This window comes from Schistocerca serialis, chromosome 6, assembly GCF_023864345.2.
Source record: "Schistocerca serialis cubense isolate TAMUIC-IGC-003099 chromosome 6, iqSchSeri2.2, whole genome shotgun sequence".
Classification (NCBI taxonomy): domain Eukaryota; kingdom Metazoa; phylum Arthropoda; class Insecta; order Orthoptera; family Acrididae; genus Schistocerca; species Schistocerca serialis.
This window is the reverse complement of record NC_064643.1, coordinates 273926545-273943681: the sequence shown is the minus strand read 5'-3', so window position 1 is coordinate 273943681 and position 17137 is coordinate 273926545. Positions and strand designations below refer to the sequence as shown.

The following is a 17137-nucleotide window of genomic DNA, read 5'->3' as shown; positions in this document are numbered from 1 at the left end:
ATACATCTTGCACAATAATAGAAAATTTGCATTACCTCTGGTTTTAGTCGGAGACTACATGAAGCTGCGGAGGAACTGTTGTCATGAATATGAATCCTTGCAAGAACTAATGTGGCTGCCTGGTCATAAAGACTGATATAATAATAATTAAGGCCATTTTAAATCACCATTTGTTCTTGGTTCCTGGTACAGTACAGTTCTTTTATAGCAAAAATATTTGTACGATTTGCAGTAATAAAAGCAATTAAGTATTAAATCATAATATCATGTACAGCATTCATATTACATTTCTTCCAGTTCAATTGGTATCAGTCAAAGGATGATACGATCTTCAAGGAATTTCAGAGTGATTATATATTAGTATGAGATGTGTTAGACCTTATCTGTGACAGTAATTCATATTAAATACAGCAGAAAATGAATCTGCAGCCTCATCCATTACTTCACAGATCATCTTTTATTGCAATAATATTCAAATGAATTAATTACCTTGTTAGCCATGTGCCACCAGATAGGGGAGGTGAGAATAATATAAATTATTTCTTATGTAATGCATATCCCACTTGACAGCTATGCCTTGGTTCTTCTTTGCTTACACAGTGTCAAGTGTTGCGTATTTTATCTTGATTTCTGTTCAATTTTTAAATTACTGCAATACAAACAAGGCTTTTCAGAAGTGATCTTCACTTGTGTTAAAACTTAATGTTTGAGAGACCATTTTCCAAGCATAAAACTTTTTATGAACATTAATGAAGAGTTTCATGTACCAACAAAGGCATTTTATCCTGCAAGGTTTAACAGAAATTGAGGTTTTCATAATCTGGTTCACAGAAGCAGGTGTAGGGGCCACATGATGTTTAGGAGTTACTGGTCTTTCCCTTATTTTGTCTATATCCACAGTTTTACACTATTATTGTTATTCATTTTTACTTTCTACCAAATATATAAGAATATACAGCCTACAGTTGCAGGTTAACTTTATCGTTTACCTAGGTTTCAACGTTAGTAATAACGTCTTCTTCAGAACATAAAATATTATTTAAATGTTTGCCTAAAACAAGCCATGTCCTAAGTCAACTTTATAAAACTTGATGCATAGCCATAAGGTTTTGTCACTTCTATTAAACAAGCTGTAGCAAATTCACTTTAAGCCCGTTGTATGGGCCTCGTTGTGTGACTAGAGAGTGCGGACCACGAGGGCTCCGCGGTCTGCCTCACAGAGGGCGGCGCGCATGCACGAGACATATAGAATCACCTGCAGCCATTCATAACCATTGTGCATTCCGATGGACATGGGTAATTCCAGCAGGACAATTCAACACCCCACACATCCAGAATTGCTACAGAGTGGCTCTAGGAACACTCTTCTGAGTTTAAATACTTCCGCTGACCACCAAACTCCCCAGACATGAACGTTATTGAGCATATGTGGGATGCCTTGCAATGTGCTGTTCAGAAGAGATCCTGCAGGGTTTATGGTGTCAGTTCCCTCCAGCACTACTTCAGACATTAGTCAAGTCCATTCCACATCATGCTGCAGCATTTCTGCATGCCTGCAGGGGCCTTGCATGATATTAGGCAGGTGTACCAGTTTCTTTGGCTCTCCAGTGTATATTAGAAAGGCTCGTACTTTGCCAGTATACAGACAGCTGATAGTGGTCTGTGTAAAGTTACAAAAATGCTTTGTTTAGATGAGAAGAGCAGCTGAGTAGTAGAGGAGGAGGAACAGTGACTTTTCAAAACTGCAGCTTTTCTTCTAACACAAACACACAGTATATACAGGGTGAGTCACACAAGATGTAACACCCTTTTCATTTTGTGAACTGTTCCATGTATTGTAGTGTTTCAGGATATTTGTAAACGTTCCAAAACACCATTGGAAAGCCGTCAACAAGAGATGCTCATGAGTAAATTGATTAAGGATAAATGTAGTGAGAAAGGGAAACTGTATATTTTCCTTTCTTGTATGCAGTGAGTGTGGAGCAGTGGTGGAGCCAGTGAGAAGGGGATCATTAAAAATGGTATTACAACCGCTGGTTGTCCGGGAGTCATTTGTACCATGGTGCAGAAAGTGTCTGAATCAGAGAGCCTTGGAGTAAATGACACACCAACAAGCGCGTAATGAACAATTGAAGAGTGGTAGTTGTTTCTCTGGTTTTTCTCCCAGGTCCTACAGGATGCATGTACAAATGTTTGAAGGTACTGAAGAGAGTGGTATTATTGTAGCAATTGTTAATTCTGCTGTGAAAAGTGATAATGAAAATGTTGGGCAAAATATACCCCTGTTCATGCTAAGTGTGGCTATTTATTTAGTAGCGCAATAGAGAGAACGTGCGGAACCATTCCAGGGATCATAGCGTGTACTTTCATCGGGCGGTGTGTTGGGGTCAGCAAAGTATTGCCCTGTTATATCGGCCAGGAACAAAACTTCCCACTAGTGCTGATATAAGACCAACCACAAATCTTACAAAATAAACAACAGCAGGAAAAGAAGGAAAAATACACCCCTGTATCAAAACAGGGTTTTTGGAAAATATTAGAGCATTGGAGAACATGTATTTTCTTCCAGAATGAGATTTTCACTCTGCAGGGTAGTGTGCGCCGATATGAAACTTCCTGGCAGATTAAAACTGTATGCCCGATCGAGACTCGAACTCGGGACCTTTGCCTTTCGCAGGCAAGTGCTCTACCATCTGAGCTACCGAAGCACGACTCACGCCCGGTCGTCACAGCTTTACTTCTGCCAGTATCTTGTCTCCTACCTTCCAAACTTCACAGAAGCTCTCCTGCGAACCTTGCAGAACTAGCACTCCTGAAAGAAAGGATATTGCAGAGACATGGCTTAGCCACAGCCTGGGGGATGTTTCCAGAATGAGATTTTCACTCTGCAGCAGAGTGTGCGCTGATATGAAACTTCCTGGCAGATTAAAACTGTGTGCCCGACCAAGACTCGAACTCGGGACCTTTGCCTTTCGCAGGCAAGTGCTCTTGCCTGCGAAAGGCAAAGGTCCCGAGTTTGAGTCTCGGTTGGGCACACAGTTTTAATCTGCCAGGAAGTTTTGTGTATTTTCTTGTTTGGTTAACGTTTTTAGCTTTGGTATGAACTAAGATACTGAAGCAATTACTTTTTTTAATGGAGCTGTATGCTTTTTATAACTGCACTTGATTACTCTTGAGAAGACAATTACAGGGATATAGAATTTGTTAATGTTGATATTGAAACTTGTCATAAAAAAATTCAAGAAATGTCCTACAATTTGAAAGCACGGTGGCCAGATCTGGCATTAGCAATGCAAACACTGCCAAACAGAGTTCTCAAGCTGTGTTGTGTCAGAATGTCAACACATTTGCCTGTTGGATCAAATCTTCATTCTATCATTTGGATATTTAATACAGTAGTTCCGTTTTGCAGAGGATTAAAACCTCTTTATTTTTGGAGAATGAACAGTTGATTTTTCTGTTTGAGCTCTGTTTCACAAATTTCAAACTGTCTTCCTATGACCGTGATACACGAGATTCTAGTCTATATCATATTTCCATATACAACATTCATAGATGAACCTGAATCTAAGTGATAAGTTGGTTTAAGGGGAAATAATGCTTTATTCTCATAGTGCAGGCTTACGTTACGGTATACAACCACAGAGCATGGGTGGCAGTGGTTGCACCACAAATGCTGTTTCCGGCCATCATGCGCTCTCATTCTAGTACATTTCTCGAATTTTTTTTGTAACAGGTTTCAATATCAACATTAACAAACACTATTTCACTATAATTGTCTTCTCAAGAGCTGTCGATTTCAGTATAAAAAGTGCATGGTTCCATTTAAGAAAACATACTTCCATCAATATCTTCATTGGTATCACCACTAAAAACATTAACCAAACAAAAACATATGTTCTAACATCTGTGTAACCACACACACACACACACACACACACACACACACACACACACACACACACACACACACACACACAACACAGTGTTATCCTTTATCCTAATTACAAGTTTGAATAAAAATTTTCTGCATTTATTTTGTGTTCCAGTGATCTAAGTTGTGAATATACCATTGGGTATGTAACGACCGTTTTACATGGTTGTTGTGGTTACATTCTATGGTACTATGTAAATAGTATTAATCAGTTTCACATTTAGACATCTGTAACTCAGATTCCATCACAGAAAACATAAAAGTATTTAAATATGTTCACAATAATAAACAAACATGCACACAAATTAGGATCTGTGAATGTATCTGAGAGTTACAGGTATAAGGATATTGTCGTTCAGGACTCTTCTATGGCGTAAAATGACCATTGCAATAGACTATGCCTTAAGTATTTTGTAAGAGAAAGAGAAACATCATCCACTAAGCACATACTTTATGAAGGGGGCATTAAAAATCTTACAGCCACTCATATGGACAGCCTTCACTACCATACTTAGGTTTGTATCCTCATAGTGGATGGCTTCTTTTTTCCAGTATAATGATTTTGATATCACCTATTAGGTTTAAATGGGGGTCCTTTTTTCCTCATGAAAAACTTCAGGCTGAATGAACATTGTGCAATGGTTGTTGAGTTCCTTAAAAAGATTTCTGCATTTGGTTCTAGAATGGACTCCACTCCTGATAGTTTTCACTCTTGTCTGTGCATACAGATTAGTGTTCATCATAATTTGTTGTTAGTGTAGTTTAAAGAAGTAGGCAGCAGTGTTTGTTTGTGCCTCCGAAAAGGCTGTCCTACATGAAAGGTTTTATAGAATGTGATGAGTGAATGAATGAACAAATGAATGAATTTATTCTCTTTTGTCCTGAAAAAAGGTGCCTTTCTTTGTTACTGCTGATACTCTCTGTTTTGCAAAAGAAATATGTTAACTTATAGATAAGTTACTGTATTCGTTTTACTTAACAGGTTAAATAAATGCTGGTGGTGTTTGCTTATACAACTATTACTTCAAAACCCAGCATTTTTCCACAACACAGCAGTAACTGACTTACTTGTATATTATTTACATATTATAAAATATTTACAATGTATATACAATTGGAATCAATATTACTACAGAATAATACCAATATCAAAGAGATTTTTTACAGATCTAATTCAAGTACTTCTTTTGGCAAAGTACTGCTTCAAAAAGTTTTGATTGTTGTGTATCACTATACTTTGAGACAGTAAATAAAATCAGGTAAATTGCACCAGGAAGAGCGATCTTCCTTAAGTACCAGTGAGACACTTGTAACGCATCTGTAGAAACTGGCAGGTCGCTATGACATTCATTGTACTAAATCCCACTCTTAATGCAGCACCTAATAAGTATTACTATTTAAATGAAAGAGAACTCTTCCTGGATACTGTATGTCACCTTCTGAGGTAAAAGAATTTAAAATCTCTCAGTTCCCTCCTTGGCTTGCCTGCAAAGAAAGAAAAATTAACATTGGAAAACTTTAAAACCAAGTGAGAACTCTTCCCTACCATCATTGTCAAGCAAGTTACATATTGTTTGTTGATTTTTGATCGAAACAAAAAGCTGTTAAGAACAACAAACTTGTTACATGCAGTCACTGAAATAAATACTACAATCTGTGATGGTATTGTGAAGAAGAGACTTTAGTACAGAATGCTGTTTATCTTATTAATAGAGAAATATTTCCTCACTAACATGTAATAAATGTTTTAAGGTAAAAAGTAGAGAATTCAACTCCTGAGCATTTGGCAAAATATATAAATTTAAGTAATTCCCTAGAACTTGTTCCTATGAAGGGAAGACCAGTGGTGATGCCAAAATGACAACACCTGCTGACAGAAAGCAACACAGAGATCATCAGTGAGAATGGAAGAACTAGAGGGCTGAGGGACAAGGACTGCAGCCTTGGCAGCAGCGGTGGCCAGAAATTCATACAAACAGGTTTGTCAGTGGAAGGAACCCGCCAGAAATTCATACAGACGGTTTGTCAGTGGAAAAGTGAAAGCCAATGTTGATGCTCCATGAGTAAAGACGATTGAGACATTGCTGAAGAAGGAGACTAGTCTCTGGAGAACTGAAATAGATAGCAAAATCATCGACGAAAAGGGTATGGCGAGGCCCACTGGAAGACAGTCCATAATAGGGTTAATAGCAATAGCAAAGAGGATGACGCTCAGGACAGAACCCTGAGGCACTCCATTTTCATGGATAAAGGTGTCCAACAGGACAGAACCCACAAATACCTTAAAAACTCTGTCTGGTAAAAATTCCTGAAGGGAATGGGGCAGGCGGCTTCTCAAGCCCACATGTAGAGAGTACTGAGGATACCAGTCCTCCAGCAGGTGTTGTAGGCTTTCTCCAAATCAAAAAACATGGGCACAGTCTGGTATTTCTGCAGAAAACCATTCACAACACGGGTTGACAAAGTGATGAGATAGTCAACTCCAGAATAGTGCACTCGAAATCCACATAGTGCAGTGATTAGTAAATTGTGAGACTTGAGCCACCATACCAGCCAGGCATGAATCATATGTTCAATCACCTTCCAAACATAGCTGGTGAGAGAAATGGGGTGGTAGCTACAAGGAAGGTGCTTGTCCTTACCGCACTTAGTTATGGGTATGACAGAGGCTTCACGCAAGCAACTGGAAAACATGTCCTCTGCCCAGATGCGATTGTACATGTGAAAGAGAAAGTGCTTGCCCCTAGAGAAAGGTGCTGCAACATCTGAATGTGAACATTGTCTGACCCTGGGGCTGAGGATTGGGATGAAGTGAGAGCCTGATCTAGCTCCCTCGTAGTAAATGTGAGCACTCCCCATTCTGAGGAGAGAAGGGTATCGCCCGATCCTCCTCCACTCGTTTCCAGTGGAGGAAGATAGGCTGATAGTGGCTAGAGCTCAAAATCTTCCCAAAATAGCGGCCCAAGGTGTCAGAGATGCAATAGGGTCCACTATGACCTCGCCTGCTATGTTGGCCAGAAATTGGGAAGTATCTTGGTCCCAGAGAGCCATCAGAAATTGACCCTCACATTGGAAGAGGGAATGAAACTGCTAAAAGAACTAGTAAATGAAATCCAGCTAGCTTCTTTGCTATCCCAAAGAACATGATGACACTGTGTACACAACTGTTATCATGAATACAGTTCACCATCATAGAATGATGGTTAAAAATGCCGAAAGCACAACTCTGTGTGCAAATTGCGTCACGGCTCGCCTCAGTCCACCAAGGGACCGGGACATGGCATGGTAAAGATGAAGTGCAAGGAATGGAATGTTCTGTGGCGGTAAGGATAATGTTGGTAAGGTATTCTACTTGGTCATCACAACTGGGGAAAAGCTGTTCATCAAAGGTTGCCAGGAAGGAGTATAGACTCCACTCAGCCTTGGAAAGCTGCCATTTGAGTTTTGCACATAGTTGGGGTAGGAGTTTGAAATGGATAGGAAACGGGCGCTCAAGTACATGTCAGAGATAATATGCTACTTGAGATGATGGGCAAGCTGGGCAGTGCAGAAGGATAGGTCCAAATGGGAATAGGTGTGCGTCGAGTCTGAAAGGAATGCAGGTGCTCCAGTGTTAATGCAGATGAGGTTGAATTGATTGCCAAGGTCAGCAAAGAGGGCACCTCTCTGACAGGTTCTGGGAGAGCCCCAAAGGGGATGGTGCTCATTACAGTCACCAAGCAGCAAAAAGGGAGTTGCTCAACAAGCTGGAGGAACCAGAATGAGATTTTCACTCTGCAGCGGAGTGTGCGCTGATATGAAACTTCCTGGCAGATTAAAACTGTGTGCCCGACCGAGACTCGAACTTGGGACCTTTGCCTTTCGCGGGCAAGTGCTCTACCAACTGAGCTACCGAAGCACAACTCACGCCCGGTCCTCACAGCTTTACTTCTGCCAGTATCTCGTCTCCTACCTTCCAAACTACCAACCAAACAAGTTTCACAAGAGAGCTTCTGTAAAGTTTGGAAGGTAGGAGACGAGATACTGGCAGAAGTAAAGCTGTGAGGACTGGGCATGAGTCGTGCATCGGTAGCTCAGTTGGTAGAGCACTTGCCCGTGAAAGGCAAAGGTCCCTTGTTCGAGTCTCAGTCGGGCACACAGTTTTAATCTGCCAGGAAGTTTCAAGCTGGAGGAAGTCTGCCCTGGTGACACCGAGTGACTGAGGGATGCAAATGGTACCAAGGGAAAAGGTGAAGTGAGGAAGGAAAATGCAGACTGCAACAGCTTGCTGCTGGGTGTTCAGGGAGATGGTTTGACTATGAACATCAATCTGGATGAGACGGCATCCTGTCCTCAGGGGGAAGGTCGAAGGGGACTGGAAAGAAATGTGAGAGGTCAAAGCAGTTGTGACGATGCAATTTTGTTTCCTGGAGGCGGAGAGCAAGTGGATGCTGCAGTTCCAGGAGTAGCCATAATTCCTCCTTATTGGATCTAAGTCCATGAACATTCTGTTGGAGGAGAGTCATGACGAGGAAAGGGGAGGAGGGCAAAAAATGAAGGGGTGTCACCTCGGGGGCTGCCAGGTCCCAGCTTTTGAAGACACTGTTACACAACACAGAAATTGGAAGATCGCACTCCATGAGATCTTCAGAGGTGTCGGCATCCTCTGTTGAACAGTCTGCATAGTCCAGTGCAGAAAAATGGCTGACGATGCGCTCCGACGACATGGAGGTTGGCCGCGTGAGAGTATCACACGGTGACAGGACACTGTTGAAGAGGATCTCCGAGCCAGTGAAGGAGAAGCCTTTGCAGTTGCAGATGACAATTCAGATGTTTGTTGGCTGGAGGGATGTAAAAAATCTTTGCGGAAGTATTCCTCCTGTCCTTACTGACCAGTTGGTTGCATAGCAGGTGATTTCGCCACCAGAGGCGAAAATTTGGCGGCTTATTGCCCAGCTGGAGGAGAAGGAGACGGAGATGCTATCTTGACACTGGGCAATTATACGGCCACTGTGCTGAATTTGAGGTCACATGTCTGCTTGACAATGTCCTATGTGGAGCGAGATGTAGTAAGAATGGTACAGTAAGTGTTGGATGGTAAAACACAAGGTTTCTGACTAGCCAACAGCTTGCAAGTGTCAGAATAATGCACTTTTTTCTTCATCCTAATCTCCAGTATGACCCCCTCATTGAGACACACAGGACTATCTCTGGAGGAGGCTGCATGGTTGCCAATGCAATAGATCCAACAGTGAGAAGGAGGTGGACAGTCGCCCTCGTGAGCATCCCTACCATGTGTTACACATTTGGCTGGGTGTCAACAAGACATTCAAGTGTGTTTGTAACAATGACAGTGGTAACAGCACATTGGGTTCAGAATGCATGGTCGGACTGTGATAATTTCATAGCCTGCTTTGATCTTTGATGGAAGCACTACTCTATCAAACGTGAGAAAAAGAGTGCATGTGGACACTAAGGATGCATCTACCTTTTTCATCAACTGATGGACTGCAATGATGCTCTGATCAGAGAGGTAAGTGTGGATTTTTGCCTTGGTCAGACCATCGAGCAGCCTAGTGTAAATAACACCATGCAAAGAATTCAGCGTTTGACAGGTCTCAGCACAAACAGGATACCTGCGGAGGAGCGAAGCTGAGAGCAGTAGTTGTGATTGAGAAACGAGAAGTCATCTCCAAAAGCAAAGTGCCAGAGCAGGATTTCACAGGGCCAACAACTGCATCAACACCTTTCTGAATAGTAAGTGGATTACCCATAGCACAGGACTGACCATCTTCAGTATGTGAAACCATGAGAAACCAAGGTGCAGCAGGGAGGGTCTTTGAATTATTAGTCTCATTCTGTTTATGTTTAGTAGACATAGACTGTGAAGAAATGGTTGGCTCATTACGAGAAAATCCCTCATGATTGGCAGCGTCTCTGATGACACGCTCCTAGCAACTGGGGGCCTCCCGCAGAGGGGCTCACCCACCTTAGGTGATTGTTCAAACCCCCCAAACACCTGACAGAGGGACCAATTGGCAATTTGGGAAGGTAACAGCTCATGCAATCACCCCTCCCTTGGCCTGGCCTGTACCAGGGGGAAGTGTGAACCCCACCTGTCAATCCGGGACTGGGAATTATGTGTTACCCAGTCACCTGTTACATGTCAGTCACATGGACCAGCCTTTAGGAGCTTTCAGGGAGGAGAAAGGAAAAGAGGGCCCCCAAATGCTGAAGTGGAGGAAGGGTAAAAGGGGAACAAAGAATGAAAAAAACAGAGTAAATAGTCTCTTTTATGATGCGCAAAATGCCTTTCGGAAGGGCAGGTCAACAACAACAGCTGTACTTGAGTTAGTTACAAACATAAGTCAGGGTTTTGAAGACAGAGTCTACAGTACTAGTACTCTGGGACCTTAGTAAGGCATTTGACTGCTCCCACATAAGGCGCTGCTCAGAAAGCTAAAAACATATGGCATAGCGGGATCTGTCCTGCAAACTCTTAAATCCTACCTGAGAAACAGATGACAGATTGTCTCTGTGCAAGAAGCTGATTCAGGTGAGGAGAAGCTACAGCATGGTGTGCCTCAGGGGTTGGTAATAGGTCCCCTGCTGTTCCTTATTTTCGTAAATGTCATAGGCTCCAATAGGCACACCTTGCAGTTTGCGGATGATACAGCCTTGTTCTCAAAAGGAGAGAATGTTTAACAGGCAGTCCAACAAGCAGAAGTCTTGTTCAATGAAGCTAAGGCCTGGTTTATCATGAACAAAATGAAAATTAATGAAGAAAAAACTCAAAGGATGATATGCAGCCTCAACAATACTGGAGAGCACTGGGTAATGCAGCAGATGTTAAACTTCTGGGCTTTCTCATTGATACCAAATTAACCTGGCAACAGCACATCAAACATGTATGTTCCAAACTTTCATGGGTTCTGTACCTCTTGAGGAAACTGAAAAGTATAGTAGCAGAACAGTACCTTCTAACTGTGTACTATGCAATGTTCCACAGCCACGTCAGTTACGGGCTGTTGTTTTGGGGCCATTCAGCAGGCTTCAAGAATGTACTTTTACTGCAAAAGAAAGCAATGAGAATCATTACTTCAAGGAAAAAACAGACCACTGTAAACCAATTTTCACCAGGTTAGGAGTTCTGACTGTTTACAGCCAGTATATACTGAACTGCCTCTTCCACATAAAGAGAAACCATGACGTTTACAGAAAGAGAAATGAAGTTCACAAATACAGCACTCACAACAAAGACAGTATCGACATACCAAGATGTCGATTAGCAAAGACACAAAACAGCTTCCCGGTGGTGGCCTTAAAATTGTTTAATGCTCTACCTGATCACATTCAATCTTTACCATGCGAGCAATTTAAGCTAAAAGAGCAACCTTTTACAATATTGAAGAATTCTTCTCTAGTAATAGCATAGTGTTTACTTGAGCTGCAGCTCAGTTCCATGACTCCAACAGCAACCGTTATATTTAATTTCATTATATACTTGTATCTATTTTATAGTTGTGATATTATTGTAATCTAGTTTGTAACTTAAATGTGTCTTGTGGAATTAAATTACTATCATAGTAGAGTTGTATTCACGTATTTTGATAATGTTGTATCTTGACACTGTCTGTCCAGCTGTGGCTGGTGAATAACATAGAATTGATAATAAATGGTAATAATTAAAAAATGGTAATAACCTATTGAGACAGATAAGCCAAGCCACTCAATGTTCCTGAAACCATTGTCTGAAAAGGAACTGACAAATGTTATGAAAAAGCTAAAAGCATAAAAGTCTGCTGGACATGATGAAGTGTCAAACTGCGTAATGAAGCAGGTGGCAGCAGAAATAATTATGCTACTACTGGATATTGCCAACTGCTCTTTCCAAGAAGGAGTATTTCCAGATAAACTCAAATTAGTTAAATAGTTCCTGTATACAAAAAGGGAAAGCACAATGACCCTAACAACTACAGGCCAGCATCTTTAGTATCAGGCTTCTCCAAAATATTATGAATTCTCCTGCTAAACAGACTAACTGCTTATTTGGAAAAACATAATGTAATAACTCCAGCACAGCACGGTTATCAGAAAGGGAAACCAATGGAAACAGCAATTGAATCATTAACAGAATCAATCATACAGGCCTTGGACAACAAGATGGTAGTGTCTAGAGTTTTTCTTGATCCATCCAAGATGTTTGACACAGCTGATCATACAGTCCTAGTAAAGAAACTAGAGAATACTGGTATTTGTGGACATGCAGCAAACTGGGTAACATCATATCTAAGTAACAGGAGACAATAGGTAGCCATTAATAACTAATGCAGATCAGAAATTAGAAGCATTAAGTATGGTGTACCTCAAGGATCTGTAATGGGACCTGTTCTCTTCAATTTATTTGTGAATAATATACAAACATGTAAAAACAAAATCAAAATACTTTACACAGATGATGTGACTGTGCTAAATGTTCCCAACAATGTGGAGGCACTTGAGCAAAATACATTCATATCAGTCAGTAGTACAGCAGAATGGCTCTCAGGAAATGAATTAATTATTAATCTGAAAAAACTATGTACATGGTCTTCAAATATAAACAAAAAGAAGATCATATTGATGTCTTCTTAGATGAAAAAGGACTGGAAGAAGTAACTGCAGTTAAGTTTTTGGATATTACAATAGACAGTGAGCTAAATCGGAAACAGCAGATAAATACTGTTTCCAGTAAGCTAAGCTCAGTGATATTTATAATGAAACCACTGGCTCAGTATACTCACCGAGACCTCTTGTTCATTGTCTATCATGGACTTTTTGAACCATACATGTGATATGGAATCACAGTATGGGGGAACTCAACTGTCATACAAATGAAGAGGATATTCACGTAACAGAAGAAAGCCATTCGAATTATATTGAAAAAGAAGTAAAAAGAATCATGCAAAAGTTGTTTCAAGGAACTAAACATTCTGACATTTCCATCATTGTATATATTCAAGACCAATGTTAGTGCATTACATGATCACACAAAACTGGAGACTAACGATACTGTTCATACACACAACACAAGGAACAGAAAACAACTGCGGTGCATTCCACATAGACTTAAGATTTTTGAAAAAGGACCCAAATACTCTGGCATCAAGTTAATACAAGCAATGCCAAGGGAATTACAAGACCTCAAAACTGAGGAAACATTCCCCACAACTCTAAAAAAGTTTCTGATACAAGGATAATTTTATAGTGCAGCTGAGTACAAACAGTGATCAAAAGTTCATCCTGTGAGTGATAAATCTCATGCATCATAAAAAGAACTAGCAACACAAATCAGTGTTAAAGAAATTAACTATAATTAGGAACCATTGATGTATAATATAAGCTAATTATATATCACAAAATTATTATTATTATCATTATTATTATTATTGTTATTATTTGTACATATCATGTATCTTAAGTCATTTTGTACCATGTAATATTATGAATATACTGCATCAGAAATCAATGTGTATGATTTAATATTATATACATACTGTGAAAGCTCCTATGTATGTTTAATGTGTAAGCTGTTTTATATACTTTTATATTTCGTATTATCTAGATTGTAAGCCTAATGACCTGTCCTATGTTACAAGTACATATCTGTACAAAAGGTAATTTATGGGACCAATAAAAATCACAATCACATGCTTGTTGACTATCAGACCAGATGTATGATTGGATAAAAAACTCATTAGAATATTCTTAACGGAACAAATCTGACAAATATGAAGGTAATTTCAAGAATATCACAAGGGATTGTTAAAGGATCACTACTATTTACAATTTATATTACTGATCTAGTGGATAATTCTGGAGACCCTGTGAGGCTATGGTTAGTGCTATTGCCTGTAATAAGACTGCACTGCTGGAAGACTGCAGCAAAATACAGGAAGATCTGCAGTAGATCAACAGTTGGTCAGGATTGCCAGTTGACTCTCAATTTGAATAAATGTAAGGTATTCCATGTCGGTAGTTGAAGATATTCACTACTGTTTGATTACACTGTAGGAGGCAAATCACTGGAAGCAGTGTCTACCATAAAACATCTTGGCATAACCATCTGGATCAGCCTAAAGTGAAATGACCACATAAAACAAATAGTAGGAAAATCTGATAGAGGACGTAATAATTCGGAAAATTTTAAGGAACTGTAATTCATCCTTGAGAGAAATAGCTCACCAAACACTCAGTCATCCAAGACTTGACAATTATTCATCAGTCTCGGATTCTTACTAAATAGGTTTAAAAGATGAGATTTTCATCTTGGAATCATTCACTCAGCATGAAAGCATTAAAGAGGCTCAGCAAACTCCAGTGGTAGACAGAGGCAGTGTGCATCACAGGGAGGTTTGCTGTTGAAATTTCGAGAGAATACTTTCCAAGAAGAGTCAAGGAACGTATTACTTTCGCCCACATATGTCTCGTGAAATGATCACAATGAGAAAATCGGAGAAATTATATATCATATGAAGCTTTGCTGACAAGTTCTTTCCACATACCATTCAAGAATGAGGAGAAAAGGCAGTGTTATCAGAAGTACCCTCTACCACACACCAGAAGGTGGCTTGTGGCATACAGATATAAATGTAGACAGTACTACTACCACTACCATTTATGTGTGATGGATAAAATTTATCAAATACTCATCTATTTTGCAAAGCATTGTTTTTTCCTTTTTATTGGTCACTGTAAGTATCTGAATTTTTTTGCTGTTAACCTGTCATCTTATTATATACATGTATATTGTTGTGAAAAGAATGGACTGCTACTCATTACAAAAGGAGGCATTGAGTCACAGACAGGCACAATGAAGAGACTACTAAACTTTTAAGCTTTCAGCCAAAAGGCATTCTTTGGAAATAGAAATGGACACAAATTCATACAAGCCAACTCGCTCACGTATGGCCACTGTCTCTGGCCAATGTGACATGACTACCAAATGGCCAGAACCAGTGATCATGTGTGTGTGATTTGTGCTTTTGTGAATGTGTGAGTGCTTGCTGTTTATAAAGAATATCTTTTGGTTGAAATCTTAAATGTTTAGTAGCCTTTTCATTGTGCCTGACTGGGACTCAACATCTGCTGTACATGGTGAGTAGCAATCTATCCTTTTTGTAATAATTTTGTTATTCCAACCTGGACTTGTTTGTTATATGTATTTTTGATTTACCTGCACAATTCCCCAGATGGCAACAGTTGTTAAAACACCCAACACAAACATTATAAAATGGATTATATATTTGAAACTTATTCCACGGCGTTTCTTCATTATAAAACTTATAAGATTTATTTTTTTCTCTGAGTAAGGTGGGTACCTCATCCTGAAATGACAAACAATAAAGATAATTTCAAAACAGATAACAAAAAAGATATTTGTTTGCTATTATTATCTAAGTTTGTAATATCAGTGGAGGAATACTTTATTGTTTACTTTCACTAAATACATGTAGGCTACTTACGAATTAAGTTTTTCCACTAAAGGATTGAAGTTTTTCCCCAAGCAACTTTTCTTGTGAGTAAAAGTGTTGAAAGTATGGACACCATGATATGCCCCCATTCCACTAGATCCAACTCCACCAAAAGGAAGTGCTTCAACTAAATGAAAGGTAAACACTGTAGTCAGCAAAATGAAGTAATAACTGCAGCATAATTTTATGAATTTACCTTATGTAAAACATAAATTATTTTTCCCACTTTCAATTAACAGTCATGTGCTATCCTCTGTGTGTTTAATTTCTTTCATAATAAGTGCCAGCAAAGTTTCAAATTTAAGAAGCCGTATTTACTGATATGTTTTATTCACAGAGAACATGTTTTGATCTATTGACATACATTGTTACTTTTTCATGGTATGTTGTGTGTGATTTTTTTATGATTTTCACATCAACAACTTCATTCTTACTTGGATTCTCAGAGTACACTCAGAAATGAGCAAAGAACTATTATCTTACACACACTATAAATGGATTTGTCCCTGGAGAGAAATATAATTTGTTTTCAGAAGGTGGAGCTATAAAAACATGGTTTATCTCACAAAAAATTAGTTAAAGAACTGAAGTGATTACCAACATTTCTATTAAATGACCTTTTAAATTATATTTATCAGTTTTTCTAGTCCTTTGTTAAAATATTCTTTCTGCAGCTCAGTTACTAATTACTTAACATAGATTTATTGTATGGGTTTATAAATCAGTGTTCCCTCATGAATCTAAAAATATGCTGTAGTCAATCTATAGACATATTTCAGTGATTATCAGGGTTGTGTACATGTACGTAAATTACATCACACTGTTTCCCTGAATTCTGAACACAAGAGTAACAAAATTTTTGTATTAACAAATACCCTGCACTTTACTGAACAACAGAATGTAAATAGTTAGTGCTTTTAATGAAAACTATCCAATTTTACCAGCAGTACACCTAGAAACTGTTCCATATTACCTTACATTCAATAAACCCCATTACGAATGAAAATGTGCAGGAGAAATGAAGGAACTCAATGAAGAGGAACAACACAGGGAGGCAGATATAAACTATATCTAATAACATGCTACAATGGTTTTTAAAATTTCTAGTAGACTGATGGTATTATTAGTAAAGAGCCTTAAGGATGAAAAATTTCAAATACGTATACTGCTTTACGAGGTGCATTCAAGTTCTAAGGCCTCCGATTTTTTTCTCCGGATTGGAAAGAGATAGAAACATGCGCATTGTTTTAAAATGAGGCCGTGTTCATTGTCAATACGTCCCAGAGATGGCAGCACCATACGGCAGATGGAATTTTACTGCCAGTGGCGAGAATGAGAACTGTTTTAAATACTTAAAATGCCAACGTTTTCCTTACTTGAACAGCGTGCAATCATTCATTTTCTGAATTTGCGTGGTGTGAAACCAATTGAAATTCATCGACAGTGGAAGGAGACATGTGGTGATGGAGTTATAGATGTGTTGAAAGTGCATTCGTGGCTGCGACAGTTTAATGAAGGCAGAACATCGTGTGACAACAAACCGAAACAACCTCGGGCTCGCACAAGCCGGTCTGATGACATGATCGAGAAAGTGGAGAGATTTGTTTTGGGGGATCGCCGAATGACTGTTGAACAGATTGCCTCCAGAGTTGGCATTTCTGTGGGTTCTGTGCACACAATCCTGCATGACGACCTGAAAATGCGAAAAGTG

At 39.4% G+C, this 17137-nt stretch overlaps 1 protein-coding gene across 2 annotated transcripts in view; it reads right to left on the bottom strand.

Moving 5' to 3' along the window:
• Window positions 1–4779: 4779 nt before the first annotated feature.
• Window positions 4780–17137, bottom strand: part of LOC126483813 (aldehyde dehydrogenase, dimeric NADP-preferring-like) — a 198730-nt gene continuing 186372 nt past the window's right edge. For both annotated transcript variants that reach the window (XM_050106999.1, XM_050107000.1), the window contains exons 10-12: window positions 15418–15553; window positions 15129–15279; window positions 4780–5419 (exon numbers count right to left, since the gene is read on the bottom strand). In XM_050106999.1, the coding sequence (XP_049962956.1) occupies window positions 5399–5419; window positions 15129–15279; window positions 15418–15553 (308 nt within the window). In that variant the 3' untranslated portion in view covers window positions 4780–5398. The remainder of the gene's footprint in view (window positions 5420–15128; window positions 15280–15417; window positions 15554–17137) is intronic.